The sequence below is a fragment of the Mandrillus leucophaeus genome, unplaced genomic scaffold, assembly GCF_000951045.1.
Source record: "Mandrillus leucophaeus isolate KB7577 unplaced genomic scaffold, Mleu.le_1.0 Scaffold64, whole genome shotgun sequence".
NCBI lineage: Eukaryota > Metazoa > Chordata > Mammalia > Primates > Cercopithecidae > Mandrillus > Mandrillus leucophaeus.
This window is the reverse complement of record NW_012106919.1, coordinates 5911249-5929307: the sequence shown is the minus strand read 5'-3', so window position 1 is coordinate 5929307 and position 18059 is coordinate 5911249. Positions and strand designations below refer to the sequence as shown.

Here is an 18059-nt window from a genome sequence, read left to right as displayed (position 1 = left end):
AACATCACCTATTCCCCCAAAACTGAGATAATAGTCATAAAAAATTTTAAAAAAGAAAAGCATAAGGAAGAAAATATACTGACTAAGTGAAAGTGGATCATCAAAGGTCTTCATCCTCCTTTTCTTTACGTTAAAGCAGGCTAAGGGGGAGGAGGGGTTGGTCTTGCTATCTCAGGGATGGCAGAGGCGGAAGAAAATCCACATGTAAGTGGATCCGCACAGCTCAAACCCATGTTTTTCAAGGGTCAGCTGTACTTTGATTTCTTCTGAGCTACGGTGTCCCCTTTCTCTACCCTCACTTCCCTCCACCACTAGCTCCATTCCTGACTACTTTCTTCTACTGTTCTCAAGCCCAGGATACATCAGCTCTCCCTGGGAAAGACAAAAGCCATCTTCATGCCGCCAGGGTATGGCAGTTTATCTCATACCTACTGTTTCACCACCACCCTATCCTCTATCACTCATTGTTTCATTTACATTTATAAGATATTTTTGAGTTTCCACTATTGTGTGTGGTAGACTCTCACCCCTCAAGTTCTGTTCTTTTTCTTGTGCCTTCCCACATACTCTGTTGAGTGGGAGAAATAATGCGTAATCAGCAAAGCAATAGAAAGATGCTGGTGTGTTTTTGAGGGCAGTCCCCCTTAATTAAGGGAGATGGGTTCTAAAAAGTCCTTGTAGATAAACAAATGGGTGATATTTGCTTCTTATCTGAAATTACTAACACAATTGTCTACAACTGGTCATTCAGTGTTCTTGATTTCCCCTGTATTCTTTCAATTACCCTAATTGCTACTAGGTAAAAACTTCAGTCAAGTTTTAATTAATCTTTAATGTTAACTTAAAATAGCTGCAGTTTTTTGTTTGTTTGTTGAGACAGGTCTTGCTCTGTCACCCAGGCTGGAGTGTAGTGGCACAATCATGGCTCACTGCAATCTCTGCCTCACGGCTTCAAGTAATTCTCCTCAGCCTTCCAAGTAGCTGGGACCACAGGTGTGTGCCATGCCCAGCTAATTTTTTGTTCTTTTCGTAAAGATGGGGTTTTGCCATTTTACCCAGGTTGGTCTTGAACTCCTGAACTCAAGCAATCTGACCATCTTGGCCTCCCAAAGTTCTGGAATTACAGGCATGAACGACAGTGCCCAGCTGCTACTGTTCTCTCTTAACAAGAATCAAGTCTTAGAGCAAGATGCATCTAAACCCACTTTGGGGTACCAAAAATATCCCAATCTTGTGGTTCTAATAAATGTTTAACAACTAGATTGGCGTGGAGGCAGAATGGAGGTTCTGATGTGAACCATTAGTCAGTTTTTGTGCTATTACCAGACGTCCCCTAATAGGGCTGGGCAGAGATGCTAACAATTGGCTCATGAGGTCAGGTGGGCCTAGCTCCAACACACCACTGTACCCAGTCCCTGAGTTCTTAATCTTCATCACAACCTCCACTTGCTTCCCAGCCATTCTTTCTGATCTCAGTTAATGATGCCTCTCAGTCAGCCAAGAAGGAGACCTGACAGTTCCATCCACTTCCCCCACCCTCATCACTGGATCCTGTTGACTTCTCTCTCCAGCGTCTCCTGAGTCTGTCCCATTGTCCGTCCCCACCACAAACACCCTGGTCTGGTCTGTCCTGCCCATGGCCTTCATTGCTACGGCATTGACTTTCTTTTTTTTTTTTTTTTTTTTGAGACGGAGTCTTGCTCTGTCGCCCAGGCTGGAGTGCAGTGGCCAGATCTCAGCTCACTGCAAGCTCCGCCTCCCGGGTTCACGCCATTCTCCTGCCTCAGCCTCCCAAGTAGCTGGGACTACAGGCGCCCGCCACCTCGCCCGGCTAGTTTTTTGTACTTTTTAGTAGAGACGGAGTTTCACCGTATTAACCAGGATGGTCTCGATCTCCTGACCTCGTGATCCGCCCGTCTCGGCCTCCCAAAGTGCTGGGATCACAGGCTTGAGCCACCGCGCCCGGCCAGCATTGACTTTCATTACAATTTCCCTGCCTCCGTGCTGGCCCCTGTCAGCCACTCTCTACTCTAAAGACAGTCAGCCTGCTGACACTTAAATTATGTTAGGCCAGTCTTGTTAAAAACGTTTCTGTGGCTTCCTCTCCGTTAGGATCAGTCCAAACCCTTAGCATTCCTTACTTTACCACACATAGGCTGTGGGCTGGTCTTTGTCTGTCTTATTCTCCACCACCCACCCCTTGCCCTCCTCATTCTAGCTGTTAGGAATCACACGTGTATCCTCCATCACACCAAGCTCTTTCTCCATTCAGGGCCTTCCTTTGGAGGAGCTGCTTCCTATATCTGTATGATCATCTCTCCTTCCACTCCCCACCCACTCACCTACCCAGCCCTGTGGCCTAACTGCCTTTTATCCTTCAGTGATTGGAGCATTGTGTCAGTTCCAGCATGACTTCCTTGGGGAGGCCCTAGACCAGGCAGCTCCCCTCATGCAGCCCCTGATGTAGAGCCTGCTCCCTGTCTTCTCCACAGGTGAGGCTCCTGGAGGGCCTGGAACAACCCCATATTCCCAGCACAGCCCGTGGTACCTGGAACATGGTTGGTGTTCCATGAATGTTGAGTCCATTTCTTGGATTTATGCAGGTCCCAGTTTTCTATTAAAGAGTAAGCTCTACATGGTCAAACATGTTCTTACTTCCTGTACTTTGTGTCAGCAGTTTGTCAGCTTAGCATAAAAAGTACCTGATGAATAATTTCTGCCACTAAAGTCATGTTGTTTTTTCTAACCATTTTTTTTCTCTCCTAGGTTTCATCAGCTGTATTTCCCAACAAACATATGGCATTCTGCATAAGAATGTCACTTTCCATGTACCAAGCAATATACCTTTAACAGAAATCCTATGGAAAAAACAAAAGGATAAAGTTGCAGAACGGGAAAATTCTGAATTCAGAGCTTTCTCATCTTTTAAAAATAGAGTTTATTTGGACACTGTGTCAGGTAGCCTCACTATCTACAACTTAACATTATCAGACGAAGATGAGTATGAAATGGAATCGCCAAATATTACCGATACCATGAAGTTCTTTCTTTATGTACTTGGTGAGTATTCCATCAGTTGATTTGTTTAAAATGGCAAATTTCCATTTTTTTAGTCTGTTTTCAGAGACTAACACAAACTAATGGTCTATGAGAAAAGAATTAGATGTTACCTATTGTCAGGGTTTTCTCCTTTTCTGGTGGCATACAGGAGCTAGCTACTTTCAATTCCTTTTTTTTTTAGTCTGTTTTCAGAGACTAACACAAATCAATGGTCTATGAGAAAAGAATTAGATGTTACTTATTGTCAGGGTTTTCTCCTTTTCTGGTGGTATACAGGAGCTAGCTACTTTCAATTCCTTTGTCATTCCTCTGGGTGAGGAGAGAATCTAAGCAAGGTGTCGGGAGAACAGTATCAGTTGTCTTACTAGGAATGTTCTGGAAAGAGATGTAGTGACAGCAGTTAGCTTAGAACTCTTTGGGCTCCACTGATAGATGTTACTCTACAAAGTTCCTGCTTCCCCACACAGCGGGGAGACTGTTTTTCCTCCTGCACCGTTTTACTTAATTAATTAATTTATTTTGAGGAATCTCGCTCTGTTACCAAGGCTGGAGTACAGTGGCACAATTGACTCACTGCAACTTCCGCCTCCCAGGTTCAAGCGATTTTACTGTCTCAGCCTCCCAAGTAGCTGGGATTACAGGCGCACACCACCATGCCTGGCTAATTTTTGTATTTTAGTAGAGACGGGGTTTCACTGTGTTGGCCAGTCTGGTTTCAAACTCCTGAGCTCAGGTGATCCACCCACCTCAGCCTCCCAAAGTGCTGGGATTACAGGTGTGAGCCACCACACCCGGCTCCTGCACCATTTTAAACTGAAACTAGATATAGGGGACACATTTCTCCCTGCTTCTCACTAACACTCCTCCCTGGTCCCTAAAGCCCCTTTTGTGTTGCAGTCTTGTATAGGCCCCTGCCTCACATGCCAGTGTTTCTTGGTCATTTTAAGGCCTGCCTCATTTTCATGGTTTCTAACATTCTTGGTGTCTTGGTGGTTGCAATATTTAAATTAAAATTCTGTCAGTATTTTCCTTGATCTCCTCTCCTGAAAGGATCTTGTCCTCTGCGTTACCCACTACCCATACATGTAACCGAGAACTCATCATTACCTCAATGTCAGGTGTCGCACTCTGCCACCATGCCCTGTCCTTGATGATGCTGATGATGACAGTCCTTCACACACCTGATGTCCCTGCTGCCCTCCCTACTCAGCCTGAGTGCTGCTGTCACTGACTCGACTCAGTCTGCCGCAGACACACTTGGCTTCCTTGCTCCTTTGTTGGCTTGTTATACTCACATAGCCAGATTACGGCTAGGTTAAGTCCGGTGCTTTGCCTATTCTGTGCTCACACCCATGTGGTTGCAGAAAAATACACCACCCTGCAAAGTCCTGCACTTTTAATTTCTAATCACTTACCTCAGTTAAGTCTGGTATTTCCTAGCCTGTTCACTTAGCCACTCTCCTAGCAGTTACTTTTTCTCTCCTCAAATCTCGAATACCTCCTTCTCCAGACTCACTCTTGAGCTGAAGGCTTTGCTTCTTATTTCACTAAGGAGAATAAGCAGAGGGCAATTTCCACAAGCTCTCACCACCTGCCTACCTTCCTACCTGTACCTGAGCCTGTAGGCCCTGCTTTCTCTCCTGATGTGAATGGACTTTCTGAGTTCTCACCTGAGGTTAAACTTTCCACGCGTGCCCTGGATCCCACCTCCTCTCACCATCCTCGGGAATATCACCCTAGTGCTTCTACCCACTCTCTCCTGATGAGAATTTCCCCCATAAGTTGATGGTTCATTTTAAGCGGCATACATATACACTGTCGTCAAAACTTTCTCATGATCCCCCTACCCCGCCAGCAACCACCACCAACTCTTTGTCTTCACTTTATAGAAAATCTCCTTGAAGAAGTTGTCCATATTCACTTATTCTGATCCCTTATATTCACTTTTAACCCACTCCAAGTAGGCTTTCATCTGCACTGCTATGCCAAAGCTCCTCTAGACCTCCTTGTTAATAAATCCAGTGGTTCATTCTCAGTCCATGTCATTCTTGACATCTCAGCAGCTTTTGACATAGCTGATCACTCCCTCCTCCAAGTACTGTCTTCACTTGATGTCCAGGATACCACCCTATTCACGTTTCTTTCTTCCTTTTTTTTTTTTTTCTTGAGAGGGGGTTTCACCCTTGTTACCCAGGCTGGAGTGCAATGTCACAATCTCAGCTCACTGCAATCTATGCCTCCCGGGTTCAAGCGATTCTTCTGCCTCAGCCTCCCGAACAGTTGAGATTACAGGCATGCACCACCATGCCTGGCTAATTTTATATTTTTAGTAGAGATGGGGTTTCACCGTGTTGGTCAGGCTGGTCTCGAACTCCTGACCTCAGGTGATCCACCTGCCTCGGCCTCCCAAAGTGTTGGGATTACAGGCGTGAGCCACTGCACCTGGCTTCACATTTCTTTCTAACACACTGACTATTCCTTTTCATCTTCTTGTGCTGGTTTCCTCATTTCCCCAACCTCTTAACACTGGAAACATCAAGGCTTAAGCCTTGGGTCTCTTTCCTTTTCTGCCTGCGTTCATAGCCAGTGGGTGAGCTGATCCTATGTCAGGGCTTTAAATATCATCTCAGTGCTAATAATGCACAGATCTAGAGCTCTAGCCCAGAGTACCCCGCCGAGCTCCTTATGTGTATACCTGACTGCCCACTGTATATCTCCACTCAGATATCTAATTGGCCTTTCAAATATCCCATGTCCAGAAGTAAGCTCATTATCTTCCCCTTAAAACCTGCTCCTCCCCAAATCTTTTCCCTTTTGGTTAATGGCAGCTCATCCTTTCAGCTGGTCAGTCTGAAACCTTGATGTCATCCTTGATACCTCTGTTTTTCTTGAACACCACATTCACTCCACCAGGAAGTTGTATTGGTTCTACCAGAATGATCTTTTTTAAAACAGAAGTCAGATCATGTCACTCATCTGTGTGGAACTTTCTAATGGCCCCATCTAACTCTGTTAAAGCTAGAATGTGTAAAGTGACCTGCAAAGCTGTGTGAGGTCTGACCCCTATGGACTCTGTTTAGACAAATACAGCTTGCTAAGATGTCAAAGCATACTCTTAGAAGATTTCTTTGAAAAAGTAGAATCTTTGAAACATGGATATTAGGGATCTGGTAGTTTACAGACAGGGCCAACAAACAAGAAGATTGAGTGAGAATTTAGATCACACATTTTAAGAGCCCGTTTTATAGAGTTTGTAAAACTAAGTTCAAAACATTTGAATAAGTTTCTCCTCTTAAACTTGATGAAATGTTTTAAAATAATTTAATTTAAAATATTCTAGGCTGGGCATTGTGGCTCAAGGCTATAATCCCAGCACTTTGTGAGGCCAAGGAGGGAGGGTTGCTTGAGCCCAGTAGTTCAAGACCAGCCTAGGCAACATAGCAAGACTCCATCTCTACAAAAATAAAATAATTAACCAGGCATGGTGGTGCATGCCTGTAGTCCCTGCTACTCAAGAGGCTGAGGTGGGAGGATCCCTCAAGCCCAGGAGGCTGAGGCTGCAGTGAGCCGTGATTGCACCTCTGCACTCCAGCCTGGGTGACAGACCAAGATCCTGCCTCAAAATAACTAACTAGCTAAATACATTAATTAAATAAAACATTCTATGGCAACTCAGCAAAGGTATGGTTTTGGTGGTCAGACCAACTGGATAGACCTTAGGAAGCCTGCAGAGGAGGAAAGTACAGGGAAGGTGAGTTTTGAGCAGGAGGCAGTGATATTGATAGTATTGAATGTGGGACTTAAAGTCCTGGTTTGAGAGTTTGGACATCAGCTTGTAGCAGTGGGGAGCCATTGTATCCTATACTGGAGCAAGGAGGTGACTTGATAAAATACATTTTTGGAAGATTAATGTGATGGAGAATACTTATGATGGGTTAAAGAGAGGAGATGTCAAGTTAGAAGCTACTGTGATCATCCAGGTAGATAGATGGTCTAAGAAAGAGTCTGCAAGATGTACGTTTTGGTTGTAAAAAGACATAAGATGACTCTAGGTTTCACATCTGCATGATAAAATGATTGGTCACACAATTTTTTTTTTTTTTTAAAGAAATGAGGAAGTCATACTTCCTTGAGGTAATGTTAACACTTGTTTTAGTAACCTGGTAATCTTCTAGAGACACCAGACCTAATAGGAGACTTCCAGTGAGTATATTTTGGACAGGGGGATTTCCTGGCACTTCCTAAATTCAGGGCATCCACTTCCTTCTGTGTGTACATTGAGATCTGGCTTTCCTCTATACCCAAAAGTCCCCTTAAAATTTCTACTTCTGATGTTTATTAGTCCTTTCCCATCTTTTTATGGACGTTCATCACATCTCAGATGATGATTTTTATGTAAGTAGAATTAACTGCCCTGTCCTTAACTGGGCTGGATTGATACTTGACCTTTACTAAAATTCGTGAAAATATACACATATTTCTATAAAATGTCATCAGATATGTGTAAGAAATTCTCATTTTTTACACAGCAGTGAACTCAATTCATTAATTATAAATTGACTAATTGTCTTAGGGAGGAAGTAGACACATTTCTTGCCAGTTTAATGCTGCTTAAAGTAGAGGTATCACCAGTATTTGTTAGATACAGCTGTGGTGAGTCCCGCGGGCAGCAAGAAAATGTGAAAGATATATAGAAGGAAAAGATCTAAGGTGTAGAAACTGTGATCTGCAGAAAGGCTTGCACACTTTTAGATGAGTTGGATAGGCCCTTCTACATTTGCTATCTGGCAACTGTTGTGTAATGAGATAGCTAGAAAGAGCTTCTATATAGTCAAGGGAGTTCTAGCAACTTAGAAGATAATACTAACACTTCTCCATGTTTCCCCTCAAATTACTTTCATATTCTGTTTTTTCTTTTCTTTTCTTTTCTTTTTTACAAACCCTGCATGTGGCATTCAGCCATATTCTGTTTGACCTTTACAATGGCCTGATACAGCATTCCCTTTCACAGATGAAAATAAGACAGTTTAGGAGTCCGTTTCTCTGTTTGTAGAACAAGAGACCTGGATGGATGCTTTCTTAAAACTTCCAGCTCCTAAAAGGACTGTGGCCCCAGGTCACATAGCAGGCCAAGGCTAAGGGTTGATCAAATGTCCCAACTCCCAGTCAGTGACTCTTCTCATCATATCACATATACCCTCTGGGGAGCCTTGGCTTCCTGGAGTTGGAAACTCACAGCCAATGGCCATGTGCTCTATTACAGCTAGCATTTGTTAACTACTTACTCTGTGCAGGCACTACATGTTAATTCATATATTGATTATTATCTGTATTAACTCATTTAATCTCATTCCAGTCTAATAGAGTAAGTGCTATTTGTGTCCTTCTTGTAGAAAGGAGGAAACCTAGACACAGGTGATTTAAGTAACTTGTCCAATGTCAAATGGCTCTTAGCTGTCATGAAGCTGGGATATGAATTCAAGCAGTTGGGCTTCTGAGTCCATGCTAAACACCATACTGTACCTCTTTGGCGGTAGCTGGTAGAAGAATTTACATTTTGTTTGAAGACTGTCTCTCTGAATCTATCTTTCTATCCATCTGTCTCCCCATCTGTCCAGCACTACTTGTGAGGAGCCATCTGTGTGCCTTGCGTTATGTCAGGTGCTGTGGTTGAAAGGTGAGGCATACCTAGTCTTTGTCCTCCAAAGATGCACAGTCTCTGGGGCTGATGATGCACCTCTGTTCAGTTCAGAAAGTGCTGGATGAAAGACTAGACATTGGCAGAGCTAGATCAATACATTAGAATCTGTAACAGAACGAATAGGGCACACACATCAGAAGTACCTGGGATGGTGGGGCTCAGGAATCTGTATTTTTAACAAGCACCCTTGGTGATTCTTATGCACCTTAAAATTTGAGAAATGCTTCAAAGGACCATTTCTAAGGAAGTAGAAAGCTTGGTTTTCTGCCACTGAGAAATGCCCAGCCTAGTTACAGAGGCAGGCATACGTATATGAAATACTGAGAACAGGCATTTTTGAACTATTCTGGGGATGCATGTTCCTTGAAAGTCCCCTGAGGGCTGCTATGGGGTGGGGTTGGCAAAAGGGACCACAGGAAGTTAGGGGAGCAGGGCTCTAGGCTTTCGATTTTGAGTCAACTAGAGCACCTTCTTATCCATTGGACTGGATTGCACTGAAGATTTAATTCAGAGAAATTCTACTGCTTAAAAGATGATTAAAAGTCTTTTTAATTTAAGAAAATCTTAAGGAAGTATGTAAGGACTTATGTGAGCTAGATTAAACTTAAAAGCTAGGAAGCCCCAAGTAGAAAGGGAAGTCAGTGTGTGCCTCTGGTTTCTACCAAGGCAGCTGGGTACATTATTTAACTGAGCGAGAAGGAATTCAGGAGGAGGAGGAGAAGATGGGGGAACCATTAAACACTTTTATTTTTCAGATTATAATTGGAGCATAAGCTATTAACTTGTTTTATATTATAAAACATCATTTTAAATGGCAACATAGTATTCCATTATCTTGGTGAACCTAAATTTACTTAGATGCTCTTCTAATAGATGTTTATAATGTATCAATACTTTATTATCCCAGTGCTACCATGACCATTGTTGTATATTACATATGTTTTTGCATGTTTCCTCAAGCCTCTTATGGTTAATTGCTGGAGGGTAGCTGAAATGCAAGAAGGCATATGAATTAACAAATAAATGACCAATAGGACAAAGTAATTAGCCTTGAGGCTTTTAAAGGGCAACAGTGGCAGAATGTGACATGTTAGTGTCTTAACTCATAGATCCACGCTGCCTTAGCCAATAGGAGGCGCTTCTTAGAGGAAGGGTGGGAGTGAGGCCTCTGGACTGGCAGGTCTGTGACACATGCTGCACCCGGCACTGCCTATTAATAGGGCCAGCCCAACCAATAGGCAGGGCCTGACAAGGCTCTGTGTAGCTCCACCTTTCACAAAATGCTTTGAGTCAGATGTGTTATGGAATTAAAATTTCTTTTTTAAATTTTGGAAAGGTAATACAAGGTATTTCCTCTGCATATTAAGCACCCCACTTAATTATGGGGAGCACCCTGTGGGTCAAGCATAGGAACAAGTATTTATTTCATTCCTATATATTTAGAGACAAGGTCTCAGTCTGATACAGTCATAGCCCAGTGTGTGCAGTGAGCTAGAGTGAATTAGCACAATCATAACTCACTGTAGCTTCAGACTCCTTGGTTCAAGTAGTCCCAAGTAGCTGAAACTATAGGCAGGAGCCATCATTGCTGGCTGATCTTTAAACTTTTTATACAGACAGGGTCTTACTGTGTTACCCAGGCTGGTCTTGAACTCTTGACCTCAAGCCATCCTGCTGCCTCAGCCTCCCAAAGTGCTGGCAGTATGTATAGCCATGAGCCACTGTGTCCTGCCAAGCACAGGAATATTTTTGTGGTGAAACGATAGTGAATATTTGAAGTAAGTGAGAAAATAAAGACTATAAATCCTTGTGTTAATTCAGGTCAGGTCAGGATTTGCAGCTTAATGATTTTGCTACCAACTTGTGAAGACTCTTTTGGCTTCAGAAATTTTTTGATTTCAGAATTGAGGATGAGGGATTTGGGGCCTGCATTGGTCTGTTTTCACATTGCTATAAAGATCTATCTGAGACTGGGTAATTTATAAAGAAAAGAGGTTTAATGGACTCACAGTTCCATATGGCTGGGGAGGCCTCAGGAAACTTACAGTCACGGTGGAAGGCGAAGGAGAAGCAAGCATTTTTTTCACAAGGCAGCAGGAGAGAGAACTGCCACACACTTTTAAACCAACAGATGTCATGAGAACTCACTCTCTATCATGAGAATAGCATGGGGAAACCACCCGCCATGGTACAATCACCTCCCACCAGGTCCTTCCCTTGACACATGGGGATTACAATTCAAGATGAGATTTGGATGGGGACCCAGAGCGAAACCATATAAGGGTCTGAATTTATTCTGTTAAATTTGAACAGATAGGTCTGACCTAGCAAAAGAAAGAATTCTCAGTCCTTGATGCTCAAGGAGTTTGTCTGCTCATCCTTTCAAGCTCGTAAGGAAGTTGGGAGCTCTTCATAAATTTGCAGATGATGAGTCTAAATATTACTACTTTCTGTACTAAATATTACACTTTTTTTTTCCAGAGCCTCTTCCATCTCCTACACTAACTTGTGCATTGACTAATGGAAGCATTGAAGTCCAGTGCATGATATCAGAGCATTACAACACTCATCCACAACTTAACACGTACTCATGGGATTGTCCTTTGGAGCAATGTAAACATAACTCAACCCGTATATATTTTAAGATGGAAAATGATCTTCCACAAAAAGTACAGTGTACTGCTAGCAATCCATTATTTAAAAGAACATCATCAATCATTCCGGAAACCTGTATCCCAAGCAGTGGTGAGTAAATAACTAAATGTGTCATGGAGGCTTTCAAACCACAGATGTGGTGACTAACATAAGGTTCACAATTTTGAAATGTAAAACAAGTTACAATTTTTAACAGAAACCCCATTATAGATATAAAGCTAACATTATTTAGCACTTTCTGTGTTGAGCACCATTCTAATACATATGTTAATTAATTCAATCTTCACTTATCCCTATTTCCTGGTGAGAAACCAACAGAGAGAGAGTTTAAGTTGTTTGCCCAAGGTAACAGCTAGTAAGTGGCAGAACCTGGCTTTGAGTAGAGGCTGTCTGGCTCTAGAGCCCATGGTTTTAACTATTCACAGTGCTGCTTTATAATATTGTTAATAATCATTATGTTCTCAAAGGTTACATATCTACTACAGGAACATGCATTTGATCCGTTTCCTTAGGCCTAACACTATGTTAATATCATGACAATCTGTCTTGGCTATGATTTTCTAATGTTGTTTTAGTATTATTTACATTTGTAATTTTTATTATGTTTTTTACATTATATCCCCCGTTTAACAAACAAAAAGGTCAGTGACCTGAAAGTGGTTTATTAAAATATAAAAGAAAAGATGAAAATAGTAAATATTATTATTCAGAATAATATAATTGTAAATAGTGAACAGGATTCCAGGGCAAATAGAGAATATGGGTCTCTAGGGCTGGGATAAGGTGAGTCTATGAATGAAATTTTTCTGAACAAGCAGCTGAAACAGATAAGGGAAATTAGCAAATACAAGAAATATAAGAAACTTGGATTTTAGCTGGTGAGCCACTCTAAGTCTCCCGTTTATTGTCTTTTCCTAACCCTTTCAAAGAATAACTTAAAGCCATTAAAGTTATGTTATTTTCAGACAAAGCAGAGTAACTTTTGGGAAAGACATTTTTCTTTTTTTTTTTTTTAATTAATTAATTTATTATTATTATACTTTAAGTTGTAGGGTACATGTGCATAACGTGCAGGTTTGTTACATATGTATACTTGTGCCATGTTGGTGTGCTGCACCCATCAACTCGTCATTTACATCAGGTATAACTCCCAATGCAATCCCTCCCCCCTTCCCCCTCCCCATGATAGGCCCTACAGCCATCTGATCTTTGACAAACCTGAGAGAAACAAGAAATGGGGAAAGGATTCCCTATTTAATAAATGGTGCTGGGAAAATTGGCTAGCCATAAGTAGAAAGCTGAAACTGGATCCTTTCCTTACTCCTTATACGAAAATTAATTCAAGATGGATTAGAGACTTAAATGTTAGACCTAATACCATAAAAATCCTAGAGGAAAACCTAGGTAGTACCATTCAGGACATAGGCATGGGCAAAGACTTCATGTCTAAAACACCAAAAGCAACAGCAGCAAAAGCCAAAATTGACAAATGGGATCTCATTAAACTAAAGAGCTTTTGCACAGCAAAAGAAACTACCATCAGAGTGAACAGGCAACCTACAGAATGGGAGAAAATTTTTGCAATCTACTCATCTGACAAAGGGCTAATATCCAGAACCTACAAAGAACTCAAACAAATTTACAAGAAAAAAACAAACAACCCCATCAAAAAGTGGGCAAAGGATATGAACAGACATTTTTCAAGAAGAAAAAGTGGACGTCCTCGTCAGGGCGGGCAGCGGCAGCCGCAACTGCGGGCCTGGGGCTTGGGGCCTGGAGCCTGGGCGTGGGGCGGGGGCGGGCGGTCCCTCCCAGCACCGGGCGCGGCCCGCCCTGCCGCCCACCGTCCTGAAGGCCAAGGCGCTTTGTTCTGCATTGCGGGCGGCTTCCACGGCGGCGGCCCAGCGGAGGAGGCCTAGACTGCAGTGAGCCCGCTAACTTGGCCAGCCCCGTGTACCCCGTGGCCCTAGCGGCATGCCGAGAGGAGCGTTCAGGCTTCTCGTTTTTTAGTTGGAGACGTCCAGGACCTGTTTATTAGATGTTTAGGAATTTCAGTTTTTCCGTAGGGCAGTGGTCATCGTGAGCGTCTGTGGGGTCAGGCTGGGCTAACTGGGGTTTCGATTGTAAGTTTCCTGTGGCCGAGGGCATGTCTGACTGGGAAGAAAGTCCTTGGCATGACTTCTTAGCTGTTGGGAGCTGTGCGGTGCGAGCGAGATGGGCGGCGTGCACTCCCCGAGGACAGGCCTGAGTGGCCTTAGCCTAGTTACTCACGGGACTTGGTTTACCAGACAAGGGGATAAAAACATTCAGATGGCAGATAACAGTTTTTCAGATGGGATTCCTTCAGATTCCGTGGAAGCTGCTAAAAATGCAAGTCATACGGAAAAGCTCATGGATCAGGTGATGCAGAATCCTGGAGTTGTGGCAGCTTTTCAGGAGCGACTTGACAATGCCCCTCACACCCCTTCCAGCTACATGGAAACTTTACCTAAAGCAGTAAACAGAAGAATTAATGCATTGAAACAAATTCAGGTGAGATGCGCTCATATAGAAGCCAAGTTCTATGAAGAAGTTCATGACTTGGGAAGAAAGTACACAGCATTATACCAGCCTCTCTTTATCAAGAGAAAAGAACTTATCACCGGTGATGTTGAACCAACATCTGATATGGAATCAGAATGGCACAGTGAAAATGAAGAGGAGGAGAAATTGGCTGGAGATGTGAAAAAAATAAAGTAGTCATAACACAAAAAGCAGCAGCAACAGCTGAAGAGCTAAATCCCAAAGGAATTCCAGAGTTCTGGTTTACCATCTTTAGAATTAGTCCAGGAGTATGATGAACCAATCTTGAAACACCTGCAGGATATTAAAGTGAAGTTTTCTGACCCTGGACAGCCTATGTCCTTTATATTAGAGTTCCACTTTGAACCCAACTACTACTTTACCAACTCAGCCCTGAGGACAACCTGCAAGATGAAATCAGAACCAGATAAGGCTGATCCCTTTTCATTTGCAGGTCCTGAGATCATGGATTGTGAGGGGTGTGTACTATTGACTGGAAGAAAGGAAAGAATGTTACTGTCAAAACCATCAAGAAAAAGCAGAAGCATAAGGGTCGAGGCACTGTTAGAACAATTACTAAACAAGTATCCAGTGAGTCATTTTTCAACGTATTCAATCCACTGAAAGCGTCTGGGGATAGAGAATCACTGGATAAAGATTCTGAATTCGTATTAGCCTCTGATTTGGAAATTGGACTCTTTTTCCGTGAGCGGATAGTCTAAATTGGACACTTTTTCCATGGGCTGTGCTATACTTCGCTGGGGAGGCCTTAGAGGACGATGACAATTTTGAGGAAGGTGAAGAAGAAGAGGAGGAATTAGAAGGTGACGAGGAGGGAGAAGATGAGGATGATGTGGAAATTAACCCCAACAAGGAACCCAGCCAGCTGGCGGAATGCAAGCAGCAGTACGAAGTGGAGGTGGGCGCCTGGCAGACCGGCTGTTGGGACTCCAAGCTTGTGGGGGACGCCTCAGTCTTTGCCGCATGCGGCACAATCCCGTCGACAGCGCTTACTCCATCTAGATCGTTTTCCGTTGCATGATTTTCACTTTCACTTTTCTTTTTTCCTTATTGTTTTGCTTAACTTGTACAGTGGCAACTGAAATGCATTTCAGAAATAGGAGGTTTCGTCCAGTACCCTCTGCAGCCTCGGTGCCTGTAGCTCTGGACTTACCTGGGCCTTTCCCTGGGGAAGGGCCCCATAGACCACGTTGGGGTGGGGTGGGGTGGGGGTCACTTGGTAAAAAGGGCCGAGGTCTGGTGATGAGGTTCCAGGGATCTAGAACCTCTCCTACCGCTCCTGCAGTTGAACTGAATTCTTCCCTTTCATTTGAAGAAACCCACTCGCTGTTTGCAGCAGCTTAATCTGCCGAGTGTGCAGCCTGCATCACCTGCTGTATGCTAATCATCTCAGAAGGGCTGTGTAGAGTAGGGCCCGGTTCTCCTTAGGATGTTGCTTCTTGATTTTCTTCTTTTAGGGTTGGGTCAGGGTTGTGGCACACCACCTCAGGCGAGAGCTGCCATAGGTCACTTCATATTTGTTTATCCCTTCTTGCCTGGGAGGACTGTGGCCTTTTGCTGTCGCTCGTCCTTGCCATTTCTGAACCACCCTGGTGACCTGAGCAGGAAGATGTGCCACTTCTTAGCAGGAGCAAGGGCTGTGCGGAAGAAACACTGCTTCCTGCCACCAGGGCTGAAGACACGAGCCTGTCCTCGTGACATAGGCACCGCCCTGCTGCCGCAGCCGGGATTCGGCGATCTTCTCCAGTGAGGGGCTGGGCTGGGAAGTCCTGCGTTTCATTTGAGCATATGAGCATCAAGTCCTGCTTTCTCAGTAGCCCCCTTGCTGGGCCCTACCATTCATCCTGTCTGAAGGTCCCGGTTTGGTGTGACCGCTTGGTGGCTGGTGAGTGGGGTTTCCAAGTGGGTGACAGTGCTCTCCGGCAGCCTGGGATGGCCGTGTCCGCACTGACCAGGCCTGTAGAGAGTGCTCAGCCTAACCTTAGAACACATTTATAACTGAATACAGTGTTTTCAATTTGTACGTAATAGTTAGAATATTCTATTAAAGTTATGAAACATGGAGAAAAAAAAGAAAAAGTGCAAATGAGTTCCAATTTATAACTGATAGAGAAAAGATCAAACCCACAGAAGTGTCACTCTGTTTGTACAAGTCACACAATTGCAAGAAGTTTTTAAAACGAGCTGCAAAGTTATAATAGTTAAGCTTGCAGCAAACACTCCTTTATTAATTCTACCTTTTGAGTGTTACATAATACCCAAGGCATACAATATGGAAATGCAATTTGTTGTAAAAGCAGATAGTTGCTTTATAATGGGAACAAAAAATAAAACCAGTACGCTTTTGCCTTTTGGTATATGTATGCTGCATCTAACTGACAAGGAGGAAGAAGATGACCACATATAGACAGAGCAAGCAAGTTGAAATCTTGAAAAGTTTTAAGTGTTCCAAGAGACAAAATACTTGAAGGAAATAATTTCTGAGTAAGATCCCTCTACAGAATTACATGGAATATTTTAGGGGATTTTTAAAGATTTTGCCCTGGTACTAGTTTTAACTTTATGTTTGCCATTAGAGTTGAAGACACAAAGTAAGATTACTTCCCTTGTAGATAGTCTAGTAAAAGATCATAAGAGGGAATAATATTCCTCTTATTGATTTGAAATAAGTACTATTAATTTGAAAAAATTATTTTAATTATTAAATAATGGTGATTCATCCATCCTTCTTTTACATTTTCTTCCAAATTGATAGTTCACATACATACAATAGATTTTGAAAGTTTGAGGAATGTTGCTTGATAGGTCTTAGGTTTAAATCCTGGAGAGTAGTGTTGACATCTGAGACATACATCTGGGCTTCCGACCCTGGTTTCTGTTAACCACATGTTGGAGGACCTTCTCCTTTTAAAATACAAACCAGGGCCCCCTCTTTTCCTTTCTGCGCCATCGTGGTGTATTCTTGCCTCCACTTCTCGCCATGTCTTCTCACAAGACTTTCAGGAGTAAGCGATTCCTGGCCAAGAAACAAAAGCAAAATCGTCCCATTCCCCAGTGGATTCGGATGAAAACTGGAAATAAAATAAGGTACAACTCCAAAAGGAGACATTGGAGAAGAACCAAGCTGGGTCTATAAGGAATTGCACATGAGATGGCACATATATTTGTGCTGTCTGAAGGTCACGATCACATTACCATATCAAACTGAAACTGTCACCACTCTCTGGAGAGTTCGACGTATTTTCCTCTCTGAATCTATTATGAATGCATTGGTTGGCTGGATTCAGTAATAAATATGTGAGGCCTTTCATTTAAAAAAAAAAAAAAAAGTACAAACCAGGAACTGAACTTAATGATCTTAATGGTTCTTTTGAACAATAACAGTCTAGGATCTTTTTTTTTTTTTTTTTTCCTGTGATGATTTTTGAATGCTTTTGTGTGGAACCACATGCATCATAACACATATAAATCTGTGAAAGTATAACAGTTAAATATTATATCTTACTTTTTCAGGTTTTGATTTCTCATCTAAACTTTCCAATGCTTTGTCAGTGAAGCAAACTAACTCACATTGACTAGCCTGCTCCTCTTTAGCAAACCCTTCAAATAAATGCCTCATTTCCTCCTCACCACTGTCATTTTAGATTGGCCAGATGGTTGTTACTTACCTTTTAAGAAGGAGGAAACAGGTGGCGGGGCGTGGTGGCTCACACCTGTAATCCCAGCACTTTGAGGGGCTGAGGCAGGCGGATCATGAGGTCAGGAGATCGAGACTATCCTGGCTAACACGGTGAAACCCCATCTCTACTAAAAATACAAAAAATTAGTCGGGCATGGTGGCGGGCGCCTGTAGTCCCAGCTACTCAGGAGGCTGAGGCAGGAGAATGGTGTGAACCCGGGAGGTGGAGCTGGCAGTGAGCTGAGATGGCGCCACTGCACTCCAGCTTGGGGGACAGAGCAAGACTCGTCTCAAAAAAAAAAAAAAGAATGAGGAGACAGGTTGAACCAGGTGGGGTGACTTTCCCAAGGTCGTTTAAGTATTGGAGATAGAATTAAAATT

General features: G+C 43.0%; 1 protein-coding gene and 1 pseudogene across 3 annotated transcripts in view; both read left to right on the top strand.

Moving 5' to 3' along the window:
• CD58 (CD58 molecule) overlaps positions 1 to 18059 on the top strand; it is a 58261-nt gene that overhangs the window by 22491 nt on the left and 17711 nt on the right. For 2 of the 3 annotated variants that reach the window (XR_001008320.1, XM_012000830.1), the window contains exons 2-3: positions 2767 to 3060; positions 11243 to 11506. Coding sequence is in view for 2 of the 3 variants with exons in the window: in XM_012000830.1 (XP_011856220.1) it covers positions 2767 to 3060; positions 11243 to 11506 (558 nt within the window). In the remaining variant the exon portion in view is untranslated. The remainder of the gene's footprint in view (positions 1 to 2766; positions 3061 to 11242; positions 11507 to 18059) is intronic. The other variant, XM_012000831.1, reaches the window with a different exon arrangement.
• Positions 13439 to 15020, top strand: LOC105554394 (annotated as a pseudogene).